The sequence below is a fragment of the Haliotis rufescens genome, unplaced genomic scaffold, assembly GCF_023055435.1.
Source record: "Haliotis rufescens isolate VD_foot unplaced genomic scaffold, xgHalRufe1.0.p SCAF_2, whole genome shotgun sequence".
NCBI classification, from domain to species: Eukaryota; Metazoa; Mollusca; class Gastropoda; order Lepetellida; family Haliotidae; genus Haliotis; species Haliotis rufescens.
Window position 1 is genome coordinate 20,037,225 of NW_025963890.1, and position 17,539 is coordinate 20,054,763.

At 41.3% G+C, this 17,539-nt stretch overlaps 2 protein-coding genes across 6 annotated transcripts in view; both read right to left on the reverse strand.

The window, feature by feature from the left end:
* The window catches only part of LOC124138828, a 44,645-nt gene extending 28,333 nt beyond the window's left edge, over positions 1 to 16,312 (reverse strand). The window contains exons 1-7 of one of the 2 annotated variants that reach the window (XM_046505710.2): positions 16,007 to 16,299; positions 14,851 to 15,002; positions 12,797 to 13,403; positions 12,434 to 12,585; positions 11,362 to 11,923; positions 10,666 to 10,817; positions 8,986 to 10,386 (exon numbers count right to left, since the gene is read on the reverse strand). In XM_046505710.2, the coding sequence (XP_046361666.2) occupies positions 8,986 to 10,386; positions 10,666 to 10,817; positions 11,362 to 11,923; positions 12,434 to 12,585; positions 12,797 to 13,403; positions 14,851 to 15,002; positions 16,007 to 16,136 (3,156 nt within the window). In that variant the 5' untranslated portion in view covers positions 16,137 to 16,299. Of the gene's footprint in view, positions 1 to 8,985; positions 10,387 to 10,665; positions 10,818 to 11,361; positions 11,924 to 12,433; positions 12,586 to 12,796; positions 13,404 to 14,850; positions 15,003 to 16,006 lie in introns of those variants that run through there. The other variant, XM_048399745.1, reaches the window with a different exon arrangement.
* LOC124129589 overlaps positions 1 to 17,539 on the reverse strand; it is a 63,919-nt gene that overhangs the window by 21,977 nt on the left and 24,403 nt on the right. The window contains exon 1 of one of the 4 annotated variants that reach the window (XM_048399742.1): positions 4,074 to 4,375. The exons of 2 other annotated variants lie outside the window; for them this stretch is intronic. In XM_048399742.1, coding sequence (XP_048255699.1) covers positions 4,074 to 4,203 — 130 coding nt within the window. In that variant the 5' untranslated portion in view covers positions 4,204 to 4,375. Of the gene's footprint in view, positions 1 to 4,073; positions 4,376 to 17,539 lie in introns of those variants that run through there. One more of the 4 variants, XM_048399744.1, reaches the window with a different exon arrangement.

Genomic DNA, 17,539 nt, shown 5'->3' on the forward strand with positions numbered 1-17,539 from the left:
CCTTTACAGTTTGCATGCATTAAGTAGAATAGTGACCATGCTTTCAGGCTGCATTTAAACCAAATACACTACAACTACCGGCATCAAAGTGCCTACTCATTGTCCATTGATGAAAATGGACACAACTGGCAACTGAGCTGTTACATCTCCAACTGAAACTTCAACAGTCATCCATGGAGGCATGGGTGCCAAACTTTATGACATTCCCTCTGTGCCACTGTTAAAGGGCAAGTATACTGAAGGAAATGACTGCCATTTTGTTGCACGAATATAAATTTCACTGGATATATTTAGCCAATTTCAGAATGAGAACAATTCATAATATTTGTAGAAAGTATTTAAATGTCCAAGTGAAAGTGTTGAAGTCCCACGCTCCGTAATCAGCATCCAAACCAAACCTATTTAGGGATGTGGCCCAAAGCTACTGTCACAGCGGTGACAAAAAAATTCTTAGTCGTTATACATATACTGTTTTTACTACTTCTGATAATCATACAACGATAACGACATTTCGTGATACGAGCTTTGATCTTGACATTTCACAATCGGTAACTTACGTTTTATCAAAACATCCTGTTTGGGTAATAAACCCCCAGCTGTCCACAGTCCTATTCCACACAACGAGAGCCTGTGAGGGATTAATCCCTTGAGAAAACAACTGAAGGCATATTCAATGTTTTAACTGACAAGGCATACGGTGACAAGTTGTGGACATGGACAACAAATTGATCAGCAGACAGATAAAAGCACAAATGCATTAACAAATCCGAGGCGGAAGCAGGTAGCCTAGGTGTCGGCCCGATCGTTATGATCGTGAAATTGCGCAACGTGTCAAAAACTGGGAAACCCGTTTTAACTCCAGTAAGGCATATCCCCTCAGTGGCGGATTTATTCGTTTGGAGGAGGATTTCGTTTTTATCATCTGTTTCATGCTACTTCCGTTCTTCAGATCTAATTGATGTCAAGCATTGGTGATTATGTATGCCCTAAAGTATTAAAATACGCAAAGTTGCTGTCTTGAGTTGAGTGACCATCAACGGACACCACTGAGGGAAATTAGACAAAATACATGATATGGTTATGGATGACGACTCCCCATACATCGCACAGCCAAGACTTTAGGAAGTCACGACACTCTGAGTAATGAACTGGGTATGACACATGTTTCGGCATGCTGGGTTCCAAAGCAACTGATTCTGGATCAGAAACGATCCAGGTTCATCATGTCTCATGAGAGTTCATGTCGTTTTGAAGCTGACCCGGCTGATTATGTTGAGCGATTTGTAACCAAGTGTGAGTCGTGGATTCACCACTAACAACCAGAAGACTAAACAACAGTCAAAGTAGTGGAAATATCCAACATCTCCTCCGCCCAAGAAGGCGAAGTCTGGCTTCTGATTTCTGGGAAAGATCAGACCATTCAATGTCAAAATTAAGCTAGGGCAGCTGTATGAGCAGAGCAAGGCTATACGACGTGGAAAACTCATTAAATGTATGTTGTTCCACGCGGACAGGACCTGTGCACAATACTGTTGTCGCCATGGCTTCAATGCATGACTGCGGCTTTCAACTCATTGAACATGTTCGCATTCAAGGTCAGATTTCCACCTCTTGCCAAACTTGAAGAAAGAACTGCCTGGCAAGCATTATGCATTTCTGCAGTAGAGGACTTGTTACACCACAAAAGAAGGGTTTTTTTTACACCAGTGGGTTCCCAAAAAACAACATCGTTGGCGGAAGTATGTGGAGCTTGGATTGGATAATGTTGAAATTTGTTTATCAACCAACTCCATCAATGCCATCCAAGATGGGCTCAGAACTGTTCAGGCACCCCTTCTATATACCTCTTGGTGCAACCGCCATCATAGCTTCCTTTCTGAAGTGACATCACCAGCTCTAACTGTCTTATCACGAACTTAGCACAATGTTTCTCTCGCTCATGAGCTTGAAACAAACAACCAATCAAAATGCCCCTGTCGTTAATCTACATTCACAATCGCAGCCTCGTTGGAAAGATTCCTTGACATTTCTTTTGTTATCAAAAATATTCCTAAACATGCAGATCTTAAATCTGAAATAAAAACATTACTGAAAATATGGTTTAACCTCTGCTGCAGAATAGATTGACATTCAACTACAATGTGAAAGCCCTCCACAGGAGCGATTATTGCATGTGTTAAAACTGTTGAACATTAAGTCAAGATAATGACGACAAATTAAATCTTCAAATCCACTGAAAACTTTAGAAACGTGTAGGTTGAGATCCAACTACCTTGATATACACAGCTGAACAACGCCAACATGAGAACACAGGGTCAACAATGTCCAAAATCACAAAGAAGAAACAAGTCCCTAACTCTTATGGTTAGGACGCGTGGCTTGGTTAGCAGAACAGAAAAAGGCTGAGCTGCTTAATTAACCATTATGCAGCCTGTGCTGGAGTATAGCCAAAATAAACCAACTGATTGTTTAAGGATTTATTAGCACTAGGCAATACCAATAAAACTAAAGCATTAATGACTTAAGTAATCAATTAGCTGTTGGGATGTCTAACAGGCGAATATACAGTCAGCAGAACTGATGGTAACTTGTTAGTTTTAATACACAATAGGCAACCTCCGCTCGGATAGTCTTTCACTCCAAGCGGAAAAAGATGTTTCATATATAACATAAAAGACCCAAGTGGTTTACTAGCTGCCGACCCGTGAATATTCCGGGGTAGAATAGGTCTTCAGCAACCCACACTTGCCGTAAAAGGCGACTATGCTTGTCGTAAAAGGCGACAGGATCGGGTGGTCAGGCTCGCTGACTTGGTTGATACATGTCATCGATCCCAATTGCGTGGATCGATGCTCATGATGTCATGATTATTTGACAGACCGCCGTCATATAGCTGGAACATTGCTGAGTGCGGCGTTAAACAACAAACAAACAAACTAACTAGCTGCCGCCGAAAAGGTAACAAACAAAGAGTTATCAGGAGATGACATATCCCCCTGATCTGGTGCAGTACGGAAACGGAAATATATCAGTTCACCACCAGACTGACCTGTTTGACAAGTTTCATAAAAAAATATTCATCGGTCATTGAGTTCTGGAAAAGAGCAATTCCCTGTTTTCTGTATACTTCCAACTTGTCGTCTTGAAAACATAACAAATTAATAAAAATATCCAAAATCATCAAATGACACCAATTCACCACCTTCCTCATGCTATCCCGTCTCCCCGACCCCTACGCCCATTGGCTCTTCCCTAACCCACCCTTTCTCATGCAATCCCGTCTCCCGACCCCTACGCCCATTGGCTCTTCCCTGACCCACCCTTCCCCGTGCAATCCCGGCTCGCCTGCCCCTCGACCCCTTGGACCTCCCCTGCCTCTTGTTATCCCGGCTCGCCCGCCTCAGGCTGTTCCCTTGTCGACCCCACCTTCTCTCATCTCTACTCGTGTTTCCCTCCGCCTCTTCATCTTCCCATTCTCTACCCTCCTCCAGCTTGTTCTCCATCTGCATGTGTTTGTCCCTGATTGCCAAGATCGTCTCCTTTCCCATGTCTCCCAATTAACGCCGCGTGAGCGCGTTTATTTCTTGATCTTCTTTCACCAGATGTATATACGCCCGCATGTTGCAACATGTTACTGAATACAGTCGTTCATGAATGTCCCCTTCGATCCATATAAACTATTTGTACACAACTGCTTTCATAGTATACATATTATTATGTTTGACTATGTGATATTGCAGTTAGATTACTCTAAGAGCTCTCATTACTTAAACAATATTTAACGTATAATTTGCAGAATTTTATCGTGACAATATCCAATATGCCAACGAAATAACGTAACCCGGTGAAAATTATCACGAAGTTTTGTGTGTTTGCCTATATACATTTAACTGTTATTATACTGGCTCTTCGTTATATTTTCGGTCTTGTAATATTGCGCTAAAATGTCTACTGACAATGTGAAGAAGCAAATTGGTCATGTGTACGAATGTTCTATTTGACTAAACACTGCTTTGAATACTGATCACAATACACTGATAAACCATGAACAATGATTCAGCGTTCGAACGTACCTGCCTTCCGATACATAACATACTGTAGAACACAGTTGAACGTTCTCCCCTGTATGGCGAATGGAGCTGCATATTGAAGGCTGAATGGCGAGTCGTTTGAGAATAACTCAAATCTACGTTCAGCGGCCATGTCTGTGTGCACATAGGAAATGTTGGTCGTACGACTAAAATCCTATTTTCACTTTCACATTTGCTCTTATCGCCCCGGTTGTTACTTTGACCAGTTCGCTCTTTGTACGCTACGTTGTACGGTTACATATTTAAAATTCGTGTTGATATCTACCAGACACGAATCTATTATTTGTTTTGATATGTATGACGAAAGAAAGTGACCTAGCTTACATATGTATTTCGGATTTGCGACATTTCCGGAATTCAGAACAAAACAAAGGGAAGTTACTCTGTTTTCACATCTGTTAGACTGGTGTCCTCGTGTGCCTCTATGAAATGCTACTCTAGGGCAGGGGACCAGTCTATCCAAGTTGTTGGGACCGTCCCGGCTTCTGTCTTGTTTGGACACAAAACTCACTGGCACTTACTTTTTACCACAGCGTCTGTACTCTGCTTCATATTATCATGTGTATTAGGGCTGGGACGGGTAACTCGGGTACTCGGGTCGGAACTGAGTAGGACCTGGGTACCCACAGCACTACCCGGACCCGTGGTTAGTCAGGTGATTATATTGTTTAATGGCAAAAACTATCTAGAACTCTTTGGTTACACTATAAGTGACAAATGTTCACATTTCTTTCCGACTATGCACACATTCCAATCGGACATTTTGTACCTTTCTCTTGAGACCTACAGTGGGTACCCGGGTAGGGTCGTGTAATAGGGGGGTGGGTACCCGGGTAGTAAATTTAGACTCTTCCCAGGCCTAATGTGTAAGTGATCAAGTTTCTTTCGAAATGGTTCTTGACAAAACTAACACCTTATGCCAAACGACTGACATTAAATTCCTGAATCACAAATATTAACAAGTAACATTCCAAGTTTCTGTGCTTAAGAACTGAAGTGTAATGTCTTTATCTTTTCTGCATGTTCTGCGATCAGTCTGTTGACGATTTCAGAATCTACACATCACGTGTGCATTCACTCGATTCTTGGGTCTTTAAGTATTTGAATAAGTGTATTGGATTCTCTTTGGAACATATTCGGGGGAAATTGGCATCCTCACTTTGACCACATTCTTTCGATAAGCAAATATTAATTGCCACCATAATGTCCAATTATGTTTTATGCCACAGTCAACAGTATTTCAGTGTTGTCAAGGCAGCCTGTGTATAGTGAAGCCTAGGGTAGGCAATCCAGAGGTTGACAGCATGAGCAACGATCCATGTCATCAGGACACAATGATGCCGATCAGCATCACTGGCCTATCATATACATCTTGAGTATAATAATTAAAATGCAGACATGACCCAGTCATTGTTTAGGACTAATGTATACCAATAGTTGCATTGATTTATCAAACTATCTAATTATAATGAAACAAAAAAGTTAAGGATCATGAATGGTCTTCACAACAAAAGACCCCCCCCCCCCCCCCATAAAAAAAAGAAGAGAGAAAAGAAAAAAAAGAAGTCATTATCCCTAACATTTTCTGTTCAGTATAGATATAAAATTGTCAGTTAAATCGGGTGATGCTCAACTAATATAATATCTTTGATACAACTTGTCAGAAATCGAAGCTCCATGTTTGGAAACAAACTTAGCTGATATCCAAAGCTACTGCAGGAGTAGTGTAGCAAGTCAAAAACTATGCAAACCATGCTTTAAAATGATGCTTAATTGATGCTTTAGATGAAGTTTGAAATAGTAGTTTTAAAGATCCCAGTATCAGGTTGCTGACAGACAAGTCTTTGTTATTGGGTCATGGAAATCCTTTAGGATGTTTATCAGAACATATTTGCGAACAGCCAGATTAAGACTTTGGGGTCAGCCTCTCAACCGGTAATCACAGGTCAGTTCGCAGACTCGTTTATCTCATACCTCGCCGTGTTATGTATGATTTATAGTGCGTGCAGAATACAAAAACTGACACATTGCTAGTTCAAATTCTATTATTAAATAGCAACAACTAGGCAGATTGTACATGTATATTACATAAATAATACTTTCAACACAAGTGAAGTTCACATATAATAATGAATAATTATTTCACAAGGACTGACATTTGAAATATTATGCATAGCATGATAAGAAGGCAGACATGTTAACAAATCTGTCGTTTACTATAGTACATGGACGTAATGCTGTACCAGAAAACTACCTGCGAATACAGGTTACTTCATAACAGGAGCAATACACACTCAAGCAGTGGAGTGAGTGAATGAGGTTTTACGCCGCTTTTAGCAATATACCAGCAATATCAGGACGGGGAACACCACAAATGGGCTTCACACATTGTACCCATGTCGGGAATCGAACCCGGGTCTTCGGCGTGACGAGCGAACGCTTTAACCACTCGGCTAAAGGATCTTTATCTATTTTACATGGACAGAATTACTTCATTTTCCGTGTAACAACAATGTTAAGTATAAACAAACTTTTTGCTCTTAAATAACGTTGATTCCTCTCTGAATTTGATAGCAAATAAAAGTCCGCTGTGTTCCCTATTTGTGTGCATGAGTAAATTAAAATGAAAGATGCTGAATTTTGATAAGGAACTTCCGGTAGAGCCCGGAGTGACCGGAAGAACGACGGAGACTTGACACCGCAGTCAACTAATACAGTTAGTTGAGAGAATTATCCAGGTTTACGCCTAGGTTTGTTTAATGCTTACCGCTATTTTGCCTTTCGCTCAATGTTATCTGTATCGGCGGGTGATCAAGCGACACTAGTTATTCTCTGGCATTAACGTTTTATATTTACATTTCGCGCAATCGCACATGAAAATTGCTTGGGTGATGTGGTCACATATATCAGTTGTTTTGGAGGTTCATGTTTTTTATAAGAACCTTGTTATTTTTTATCAGCATTTAATGACAACCCGCAATAAACTCTCGACATACATTTCAGTGAAGACTCCATAAAGTCGATATACTAGTATAACATATTGTTTAGAATTTGATGCTCCCCATACAAGAAGGAGCTGCTTAATATCGACCATCCGCTTGTCTCGAACGACGGAGAACTCGATCTATTTGTATCCCAAGAACTTCGTTTGTTTGTTTATTTGTTTGTTTGTTGTTTAACGCCGCACTCAGCAATATTCCAGCTATATGACGGTGGTCTGTAAATAATCGGATTGGACCAGACAATCCAGTGATTGACACCATGAACACCGTTAGTCGTCTCTTACGACAAGCATAGTCGCTTTTTACGGCAAGCATGGGTTGCTGAAGACCTACTCTACCCCGGATCTTCACGGGTCTTGACATGGTTGTGCTGTATATGCTATAACTGATCACACACCTGTTACTCTGATTATATTAATCAATTACACTGTCACATAATAAACGTTATGGAAGGCCCTCAATATTCACCACGACAAGAAAACGAATAGACATTTGAACGTCAACGTCAGGTGTATGTCAAGTGTAGAACTGACGTCACAAAATAACAAATCAGCAAAAGCAAAGAGGCCCGTATCTTCACGTTTTGTAGACTCACAGTAACGGGTTTTTTCAGCACTCGATAAACATAAGGTCCTCGATATACGGAGCGACGTCGGGACACAGACCCCGACATAACGAGAGACTTCGGATCGTTGTCCTGAAGCAAATCATCTTGGTCACATCTCAATCTCATTAAATGCAGATCTTAGTTCTCGCTGCCGCTAAATAAAGATCTGAGGACATCCCATTGCGGGTCACGTCAGACCGACCTTGCGCGAACTTTGACCGACCAATGGAATGACCAATCAGAAGGCAGCTTTCTCGTGCTTTACGGCACAAATTTCAAACTCTCGATTACAAATTTGAAACCTGAACAAAAAAACATTCTGGAATGGCTAAAAGATGGTCTAGATTGTAAGGATTCAGTCGTTAAACCCGTTCGGAATACCTCATGTTAAAGTTTTCGAGATTGCATGAGTATAAAATCACATTTCGACTGTCACTTTCATAATCTGGTAAGCGACGCACTGATAGGTCGGATGAAAAGTCCTGACGTGACCCCTAATGGGATGTCCTCAGATCTTTGTTTAGCGGTAGCGAGAACTAAGATCTGATTTTAATGAGATTGGGTCACATCTCTACATGTTTATCAGGTATAAAGATATTCTATATGAATGAGCTTATGAATTCTCGATGTCTGGTTTTGGTATTTACAATCATGCAAGCTAATAACTGCTCACTAGTCACCATGGCACATGAAAGGTAGTCATCAAGCGCTGATTCCAATTGCGGCCTATTTCAAAACGAGGCTGATATAATCGTGATATGTTTAGCGTTACTGGGTGTCTGTACACATGTCTTAACTGTCTTGTGCAGATAGGGAACTTCACTGTGACATATTTAAGTCATGTCATACTTTAGGTCTTCCAGCCTTTGGGTATCGGTTGATGGAGTATGCCGCACGCCTTGTTCTTCTGCCATGTCAACGTCTCACTCTCTTTCACACTCTTTCCCCACCAGCTCTAGGCCCTTCTTCCTTCCTTCGTCTGTTTCCATCATGTTTTCATCTTCTGTTTTGTGGACCTCTTCCTCTGTCTTCACATCTTCCCCATCACCAGTATCCCCTTTCTCCTGCTCCTCTTCATCTCTACTCTGACTTTCATCAGCGTATTTTTCCTCAAATAATGTACTTGCTTCTGGCATTCGTTTCTCTGTCTTTGATTTATTCAAAATATCCGAAGCCCCCGTCTCGTGATGAGGATCCTTTCTCTCTCCTTCACCCTCCCTTTCGACCACATTGTCTTCTGGTACCGACATGACATCTTCTCCACTCGTCGCTTCGTTCAATTTCTTCACATCTTTACATACACTTTCTGCAACAGTTCACTTTTCACTTTTTGGGGATCTTTCTTTGTATCTCCCCCATCTACAACACTGGCTGCCTCCACCAACGATACCTCTTCCTCTCCTGTATCATTACCTTCCTTCTCAAATCGCTCATGAACCTTCCTCCTTCTTTCGCCATCTCCCCCAATATCGGGAGGTACCGACATGTCATCTTCTGCTGTCTTCACGTCCTTTCCTGTATTATCACCTTCTTTCTTTACTCGCTCCTGAACCTTACTCCCTCCTCCACCACCTCTTTCCGTGCCTTCTTGTACCGATGTTACCTCTTTCTCTTTCTTAACTTCATTTCCTGTCCCCAGCCTCTCAGAAGTTTCCCTTTCACCGTGCCCCCCTTCCACAAATGGTTCTTCTTCCAGTGCCCGCGTTACCCCTTCCTCTATATTGGCTCTCTCACCTTCACCCTCCTGTTGATCCACTGTTACCCTTTCATCTTCCTCTACTCTGTCACCCACATCTGCAACTACCTTGTTTACTTCTTCAATCTTAGCCACCAATGTAAGCTTTTCTCCACCATTCTCCAATGTCTCCATTTCTTCGTTCTCAGTCCTCTCCTCCTCCTCCTCCTCCTCATTCTTCTCTTTCGTCAGTGACTCATGTTCTGCTAATGGCGTGACCTCTTCCTCCTTCTTCAGTTCTTTTCCAATACTCTTCTCCACCTTATGTTGTTCTGCCACATTTCCCTCGCCCACCTCTGTACTGTCAAGCCCAGCTATACATTCGTCCTCTCTACCATCATCTTCTCCTTCCAATGGGACATACCCATTATTTCCTCCCTCTCCCACACTGTTTCTTGCTCTCTGATCACGTTCCATCACGTCCCTGTCACCAGCCAATGTGCTATCTGCATCTTCGTTCCCTCTCAACTTGCTTCCTCCCACTGTGACCTCTTCCTCCTCACTAACCAAATTCTCCTTTCTGTGTGGTTTGCTTTCATCTTCTTCAACATCCCTATCAGTTCTTCGCATTTCCTCATCTACTTCAATTTCGTCTTTTTCTGTCGTTACATCTTCCCCATCTTCTCCACCCACCCCAGCTTCTTCCGCCACAAGAATCTTCCTATCAAGCAGCACGCCTTTACCTTCTATCGTGGCCTGACGACTCACATCTTCCACATCTAATTCCTTCTGTCCCTTCTCGATCTTCATAAGTCTGTCCCTGACATCAGTCAAAGTGTAGCCCAGTACGTTCCACCCTCTCCACTTATTTGTGTCCCATGCTTCACATTTCCTCTTTGCAAATCCGAGACCATACCCAATACTCCAGTAGTCGTCGTCATACTTACACTCAGCTAAGAGTTTTGGGTACGTGGCGAAAAGTTGCCCCCTTAGATCGGAATTTTGAGTGAACTAGAGAAACAACAAGAAAACCGCGAGCTATACACTGTAGAATATTAAAATGAACATTTGAAGATAATCAAAAGAATGATGTATTACTTTGAGCATAGTATGTTTTATGACAATAAATGTTTTTAAATTGAAAAACATTTCTTTTTAAAAAACATTGCCCTTATCTTAAATAGAACGAGAACCAGTTTTTCGTATGTGTTAGGTTGATATTATGGATAAATTGCCCTTTAAAAGGTCGTAGAATCCCAGTACCATCATGGTGCAATATGGTTCTCTCACCTTGGCCGTGATGCCGCGTTCAACAATTTGTACGCATTTCTGTTCCCATACATTCCACTGGAAGTTCTGGATGTCATATGTATAGCGGTCCTGTTCACTGGGGTCACTTGTGGACATGATTTTCTTCTGACATTCCTGGTCTTCAAATATCACTGAAAATACAGGCACATTTCATGATAAACATCACTTTTTCAAAATCTTGATAACGGAATTCTTTCCAAAATGTGTTATGCACCGGAAACGCCGATAAAATATCTCACAAGGTAATAATAAAAACACTCAACATACCACAATGACTACCTGATATAATGAGAAAGGTATATGTACATTCGGTGTGTAGATGTCACTCCAGTTTGTTAAACTGCAGCAGGGCTTCAAATCTGAAGTTATAACACCTGAGTCTCATTAGATCAAGTTGGGTTTTGAATAGACCTTCAATTGCACGTGTCTCATAAGAAATTGCCCAGTGCTGATAATGATCACATTATGATGATTCTTACACTGATACATCTGATAACTAAATGAACCAGATATTCTGACATTATGACAGCTCAACTGACTATGTTACCATTTTAAATACATTGATACTTGTTTTGAAATATACTTCATTAAATTCCATCACATTTTAGGGTGCAACGAAGAACTGATCCATCAGTATTACATCTCTACAGCCCTGGATAACATCCAACCACTCACCGGCCATCTGGTACAGTGTGAAGTGTTCAGCACTGGTGAAGGTTTGACCATCGATTGTGAAACTGGCAGGATAATTTTGGCTAAATGGAGATTTGATGCCCACGAAAAATTCAAAATTTTCTTTCCCGTACACATGTTTGAAAGATACACTTTTGGATTGGAAAGTAATACTATCCTCCTCTGCCCCGTCACCATCCCGTCTAGTTTGGGTAGTCTGTTCTTCGTGACGTCCTCTGTAAGGAACCGATTGATCTGGTTCCCATCGTCGCTTATTCCTCTTCTTCCTTCTTACATCCTTCTCAACCTCTTCCTCCCACCTCTTGTCGTCCTTCCACTTCTCCCATTCCTCCCAGTGTGTGTCCTCGACCTCCATCAATCTATCTCTCACTCGGGTCATTATGTAGCCCAGTTGGTTTTTGCCCCGCCATGTTTCCTTGTCCCAGGCTAAGGGGTCTTTTTGGCCACGCCCTATTCCCCACAAACGGTCGGATGGACTCGCCTCCACCAACAGCTTAGGGTGCGTGGCGACCAGGTGTTCCAGCAAATGTGGATTCTGAGAGAACTGAAATCCAAACATTCCAGATCTTACAGCTATGAAAACAACCTTTGTTAGTGACACCATACTATTTTTATGTGTGTGGTGCGTGCGTGTATTACATCTATATTACGACGGCCTGTAATAATCGAATCTGAACCAGGCTATCCAGTGATTCATGTTATAAACAGTTGCTTACAAGCTGTAATAGTGACCAATTCTACCCCGGAATCCCCGCGGGTTACAAAGAGCAGTTTGTCATTAGGGCATAAATGGGAAAAAGACACCAGATATGTGAGAAAAACAGTTGTTTTCAGCTATAACACCGAACAGCCGTGATGCCATTATCTAAATCACTCTTGAATGTTTAGAAAACTGTCGACATGCACAGGCACGGGCTTGACAAACCAAGGGTCATAATCGGGGGAATATAACGGATGCTGACAGGGCTTACTATGAGTCATGCGTGCCATGTTTGTTGTATTTCTTAATTAACATATCCCAGTTCTCTTTGTATGAACATTAAACAATGCAAACCTTAGCCTCCGTGGCCCGGTCAACGACCTCTATGAAGTGCTTCTTCCATACTTCGAATTTGAATTCTGGGATCTGACGACCGTATCGCTTCTGTTGCACAGGGTTAGAAGTCGCCATGATCTTTAGTTCCATTTCTTTGTTCCCAAAAATAACTGCAACGATAACTCAACACTTGTTTGGGGGTGGAGTGTGAATACAAACATAATACAGGGACTGACAAATGTTGATAAGCGTAAAGAACAGAGGAGGTGCGCACCCTTACACCCCCACTACTTTGTCACTATATTTTAAACAGTATAATCCCTAAATGAACATTAATTAAAAAAGCTTGTGAAATGGAAAAAATTCATTTCTTTTTTTTACCTGTCTTCTGATACATCATGTACTGTTCAGCACAGTTGAATGTTGTTCCGCCTATGGTGAAAGTGGCTCGATGGTGCTGGCTAAATGGCGATTGATTGCCGAAAAATAGGACGAATTTGTCCTGGTTAGGCATTTCTGTGTAGGATGTTGTGGTGTTTCTTGGACCCATGTTTCTTCTTCTGCGCTTGTCCAAGTTGTGATCTGTTTGCTCATGTGTCCTTTTTAGTTTGCCATCCTTGCTTCCCTGCCCCTCAACTCCTTGACTCTCCCCTCTCCCACTATGCCCTTTGCTTTCCCGGCTCGCCTGCCTCTGGCTGTTCCCTTGTCGACCCTGCCTTCTGTCATCCCTACTTGTGTTTCCATCTGCCTCTTCATCTTCCCATTCTCTACCCTCCTCCAGCCTGTTTTCCATCTGCATGTGTTTGTCCCTGATTCTAGTAAGGGCATTGCCAAGATCGTTTTCTCCTTTCCAATGTCTTCTGGCCGTAGCCTTGGGATTAGTCTTGGTTAAACCAATGCCCCAGATGTTGTCTTCAGGCGAGGCATATGCCAGTACTCGTGGGTGTGTCGCCAACAACTGTCCCTGGAAGTCTGGGACCTGGGTGAACTGGAGAAAACATTTGCTGTTAAGTACACATTAAGCTCGGTGTTTTTTTGTTGTTGCTGTTGAAATTTTCAAATTCAAACGAAATATAAGTGCAAACAGCATCAAATAATGTATTAACTTCAGGATATCTTTTTGTAATGAACTAAACACGATATTAAAAAGGGTCGTGTTATTAAAGGTGCACATGGACTCTTTTGAAAGAGCAAATGGTGTTTTTTCAACCAGCGTGACTGGTTTCAACAATCTTGGTTTGGTCTAATCATCACGAAATTCGTCAAGCATTATTGAAGAACAAAAGGAAACTAATCGCAATATCATTCTGACACTTTGTGTGGGACAACTTTGATGTTACATTCAGAGTGGGTGGGAACATTTTTGCTTTGACAAAAACAATTTATGAGTAATGTTTTTCAAGAAAGCTGGACTTCACAATAATTGCATGCAATGCTACCTGTACTAGTCCGGACTGATATTGGTTTTATAGTGTTAGCCCATTGAGATATCATACTGCGCAGTAACCACACTCAGACACAGTATACTGACTCTGTGCTGACCAGTCCTTGTTTTATCCCCTTAATGCCGAGCGCCAGGCTGAGTAACAACAAGTACCATCTTTTAAAGTCTTTTGTTATTATGCGGTACCCGCTGACCGTCAGTTCTTTGAGCAGACGCTGTATCCACCAGGCGACGATGTGAAGAATCAAGGCTTTGCCACCCTGGCCGCCTCATTTTTATCTACCTCATTACCTAGTTTTCTCATTTGGTTATACAAAGACCTGGCCAAGGCGCTTGACAATGTGCATATTGTTTCTGGTCGTTCGGTTTTGCCAAAAATAACACAACGACGTGAGTTTTGTTTTGTTTTGTTTCTTTGACAAATGGGGGCTGTCGGGTAGCCTAGTGGTTAAAGCGTTCGCTCGTCACGCCGAAGACCCGGGTTCGATTCCCGACATGGGTTCAATGTGTGCCCATTTCTGGTGTCCCCCGCCGTGATATTGCTGGAATATTGCTAAAAGTGGCGTAAAACCATACTCACTCACTCACTCACTCTTTGACAAATGTATTTGCATGATTCAACATGTATTTGCGCCAACCCAAAAAGTACCATCTTCGCATTCTGGAGGGAAAACGAAGTTGTCTCCGGTATTATAACGACATTTTAGTAGCGATTAAATAAATCAGTAGAGTAATGTAATAAAGTACTTGAAAAGCCAAAAATGTGACCTCAGCGCTTAGAGTATCGTACACGTAAGTCTATGTTAAAATTAAGAGAGTGACAGTTACGACAGGGCTAAGATCATAGTACGAAGAGGTTTCAAAATCAGCGATCAGAACATAGGGTTGCCCTTGGCCGAAAGACAGTCTAACGTTTATTTAAATCATACGTGATCAAATTTACTATATTAGAGGTGCTACTTTGACATTCATGAGGTAAAGCAGTTCTCACCTTGGCCTCGAGAGCAAGATCAAGATATTTCATCCTTTCCTTATCCCAAGTTGTATGATGAAACCTGAAGATCTGTCCCCCAAGGAGTTCGTATTCGTCAGGATTCTGTGTTCCCATGATGTCCTCTGCTGTTTCCTTGTCATTGAATAAAACTGAAAATAGAGGAATGCCATAATAAATTTATTGTTATATTTCATCTATGCCCGCCTCAATAACAAACACCCGCCTCACTATGTGATATCGTTCCTTAGTATACAAGCGAGAAGAATCGCTTTACTGTTCCCTGCAGTTTTTCACTGGATGAAATACACCTGTTACGTTTCCCTATAAAACGTGCATGCACCATGAATACCATATACCCTTCCACGTTACACATATGACAGGTACAGGTACAGTTTGTTTAAATAAATTAATTACACAATACTGCCACCGCACTGTAGTTAACCTGGATATGTGGTAAATAGTTTAAGATATGCACGAAGACAGCCACTTAATATTTTCGGTAAGAATACTCAGGACTAAAATTTATACACTAAAATCTTGATGATTTTAAGAAAAAATTATACAGAACAAAGTTAAGCTTCCTCAGTTCGCCAATTTCAGAGAAGTTCACAGAGCAAAATTGTCTTTTTCGCCTCAGCTTATATAGATCTAACGTTGCAAAATGTTTTCTGGAAGATAGTAGATCATGAAACACGTTACTGAATACAGTCGGTCATGAATGTCAGTTTCGTTTCCTAAAAATAATATTTATCCAACTTATTACAGTTTATAACGCCATACAGTTGTGATTAGTATCAAAACATATCAGTCCTAATGTTTGACTATGTGATATTATAGTTAGATTACTCTAGGGGACTTTGTCTCATTACTTACACACTATTTCACGTAGAATTTGTAGAATTTAATCGTGAAGATATCCAATATGTCAACTAAGTAATGTGAACCAGTCTATCAAAATAATCAGGTTTAGTCTATTTGCTAGTGTGCATTTAAATCGGTTATTTTTCTGTCTCTTCGTTATATGTGAATTGTCTACTTACAATGGAAATCAGCAAATTTGGTCATGTGTACACTTGCTTTATTTGACTAAACATTCCTTTGAATACACGATGTACTGATAAATCATGAACAATGGTTCAGCGTTCAATCTTACCTGCCTTCCGATACATTAGATACTGTAGAACACAGTTGAACGTTTTCCCCTGTATGGCGAATGGGGCTTCGTGTTGAAGGCTGAATGGCGAGACGTTTGAGAAGAACTCAAAACTGCCTTCAGCGGCCATGTTTGTGTGCAAATGAAAAGAATGGTCGTACGATTCTCACTATGACTATCAATCTTATTTTCGCTTTCACATTTTCTCTGAATTTGAGTCACACCGACCTAGTTGTTTCAATTACTCAGTTTTCGCTTCTTATCAGCCCTACGTTGTACGGTTACATGTTTTAAATTCGTGTTGATATCGCCAAGACATGAATCGATTTTTTATTTTCATATTAATTACAAAGAAATCTGATCTTGCTTGCACCTCGTATTTCGGAGAATTTGCGACACTTCCGGCTTCGGGGAAAACCCGAAGGGAAGTAACTCTGTTTTCCAAGCTGTTGCGCTTCACCCGGCAATACAAGTAGTGGATAAAAGGACAAGACAGGGTCGTGTCTGGACTGTTGAGGATCCTCACGGTCTCAGGATAGTTTTGACACAAAGCTCACAGGCAGTATTCTTTTCAGTATGTCTGTTATCTGATTCTTATAATTCTGTGTTTGTGATCAAATTCTATCGAAACGGTTATTGAGAAAACAAGTAACGTTCAAATTTAACGTATGCAACACAAGGAATTAAATTCCTGAGTCGAAAATATTGAAAAGCAACATTCCTAGTTTCTGTGATGAAGAACTGAATGTTATTTCTTTATCGTATCTGCATGTTCTGCGACCAGTCTGTATTTGAAGATTTCAGAATCTACACATCACGTATGCATGCATTCACTCGATTCTTGGATCTTTTTGTATTTAAACAAGTATAATGGATTCTTTTAGGGACACCTTTTGGGGGGAAATTGGCATTTATGATAATAAGTGGTCTGCCATCTCCTCACTTCTGACAAATTTCTTTCGTAAGACAAACATTTTAATTACGACACAATCAGCATTTTTTGCGCGTTGTCATGGCAGCCTGTGTATAGTGATACCAAGGGCAGGAAATCCAGAGGTTGACAGTGCGAGCTGCGATCCATGTCGCCAGGACACAATGATGCCGATGATTGTGACCGTCCGATCTTCATTATTTATTTGTTTCTCATATTGCCCGGAATCCCCAGGGTGTCATAACGTTCTTTTGAAACAGAATCAGGGATGTCCTGTCGTCTAAGGCCCCACAAGTCGTCCTGTGTCAATCAGGCATGCCAGAAACATACGATCGTGGGTTACAATTCCAGTTTGACCTGACCATGTTTCTAGGTTTGTCAAGCACCATACCCGTGTTCGTGTGTTTCACCAATGTGGTAAACGTCTGAGACCTACATCACATCAGTTTTTCTCCAACATCAAGCTGACACGCCGTGATATAACTGCAATATTATTCTAAGCGGCGATTAACCAAACTCACTCTTTTGTAACAATCATATAATCTACAAATTTTCTCCTTTGTGCTGACCGCCTCCGTGGTCTAGTGGTAAAGCGTCTGCAC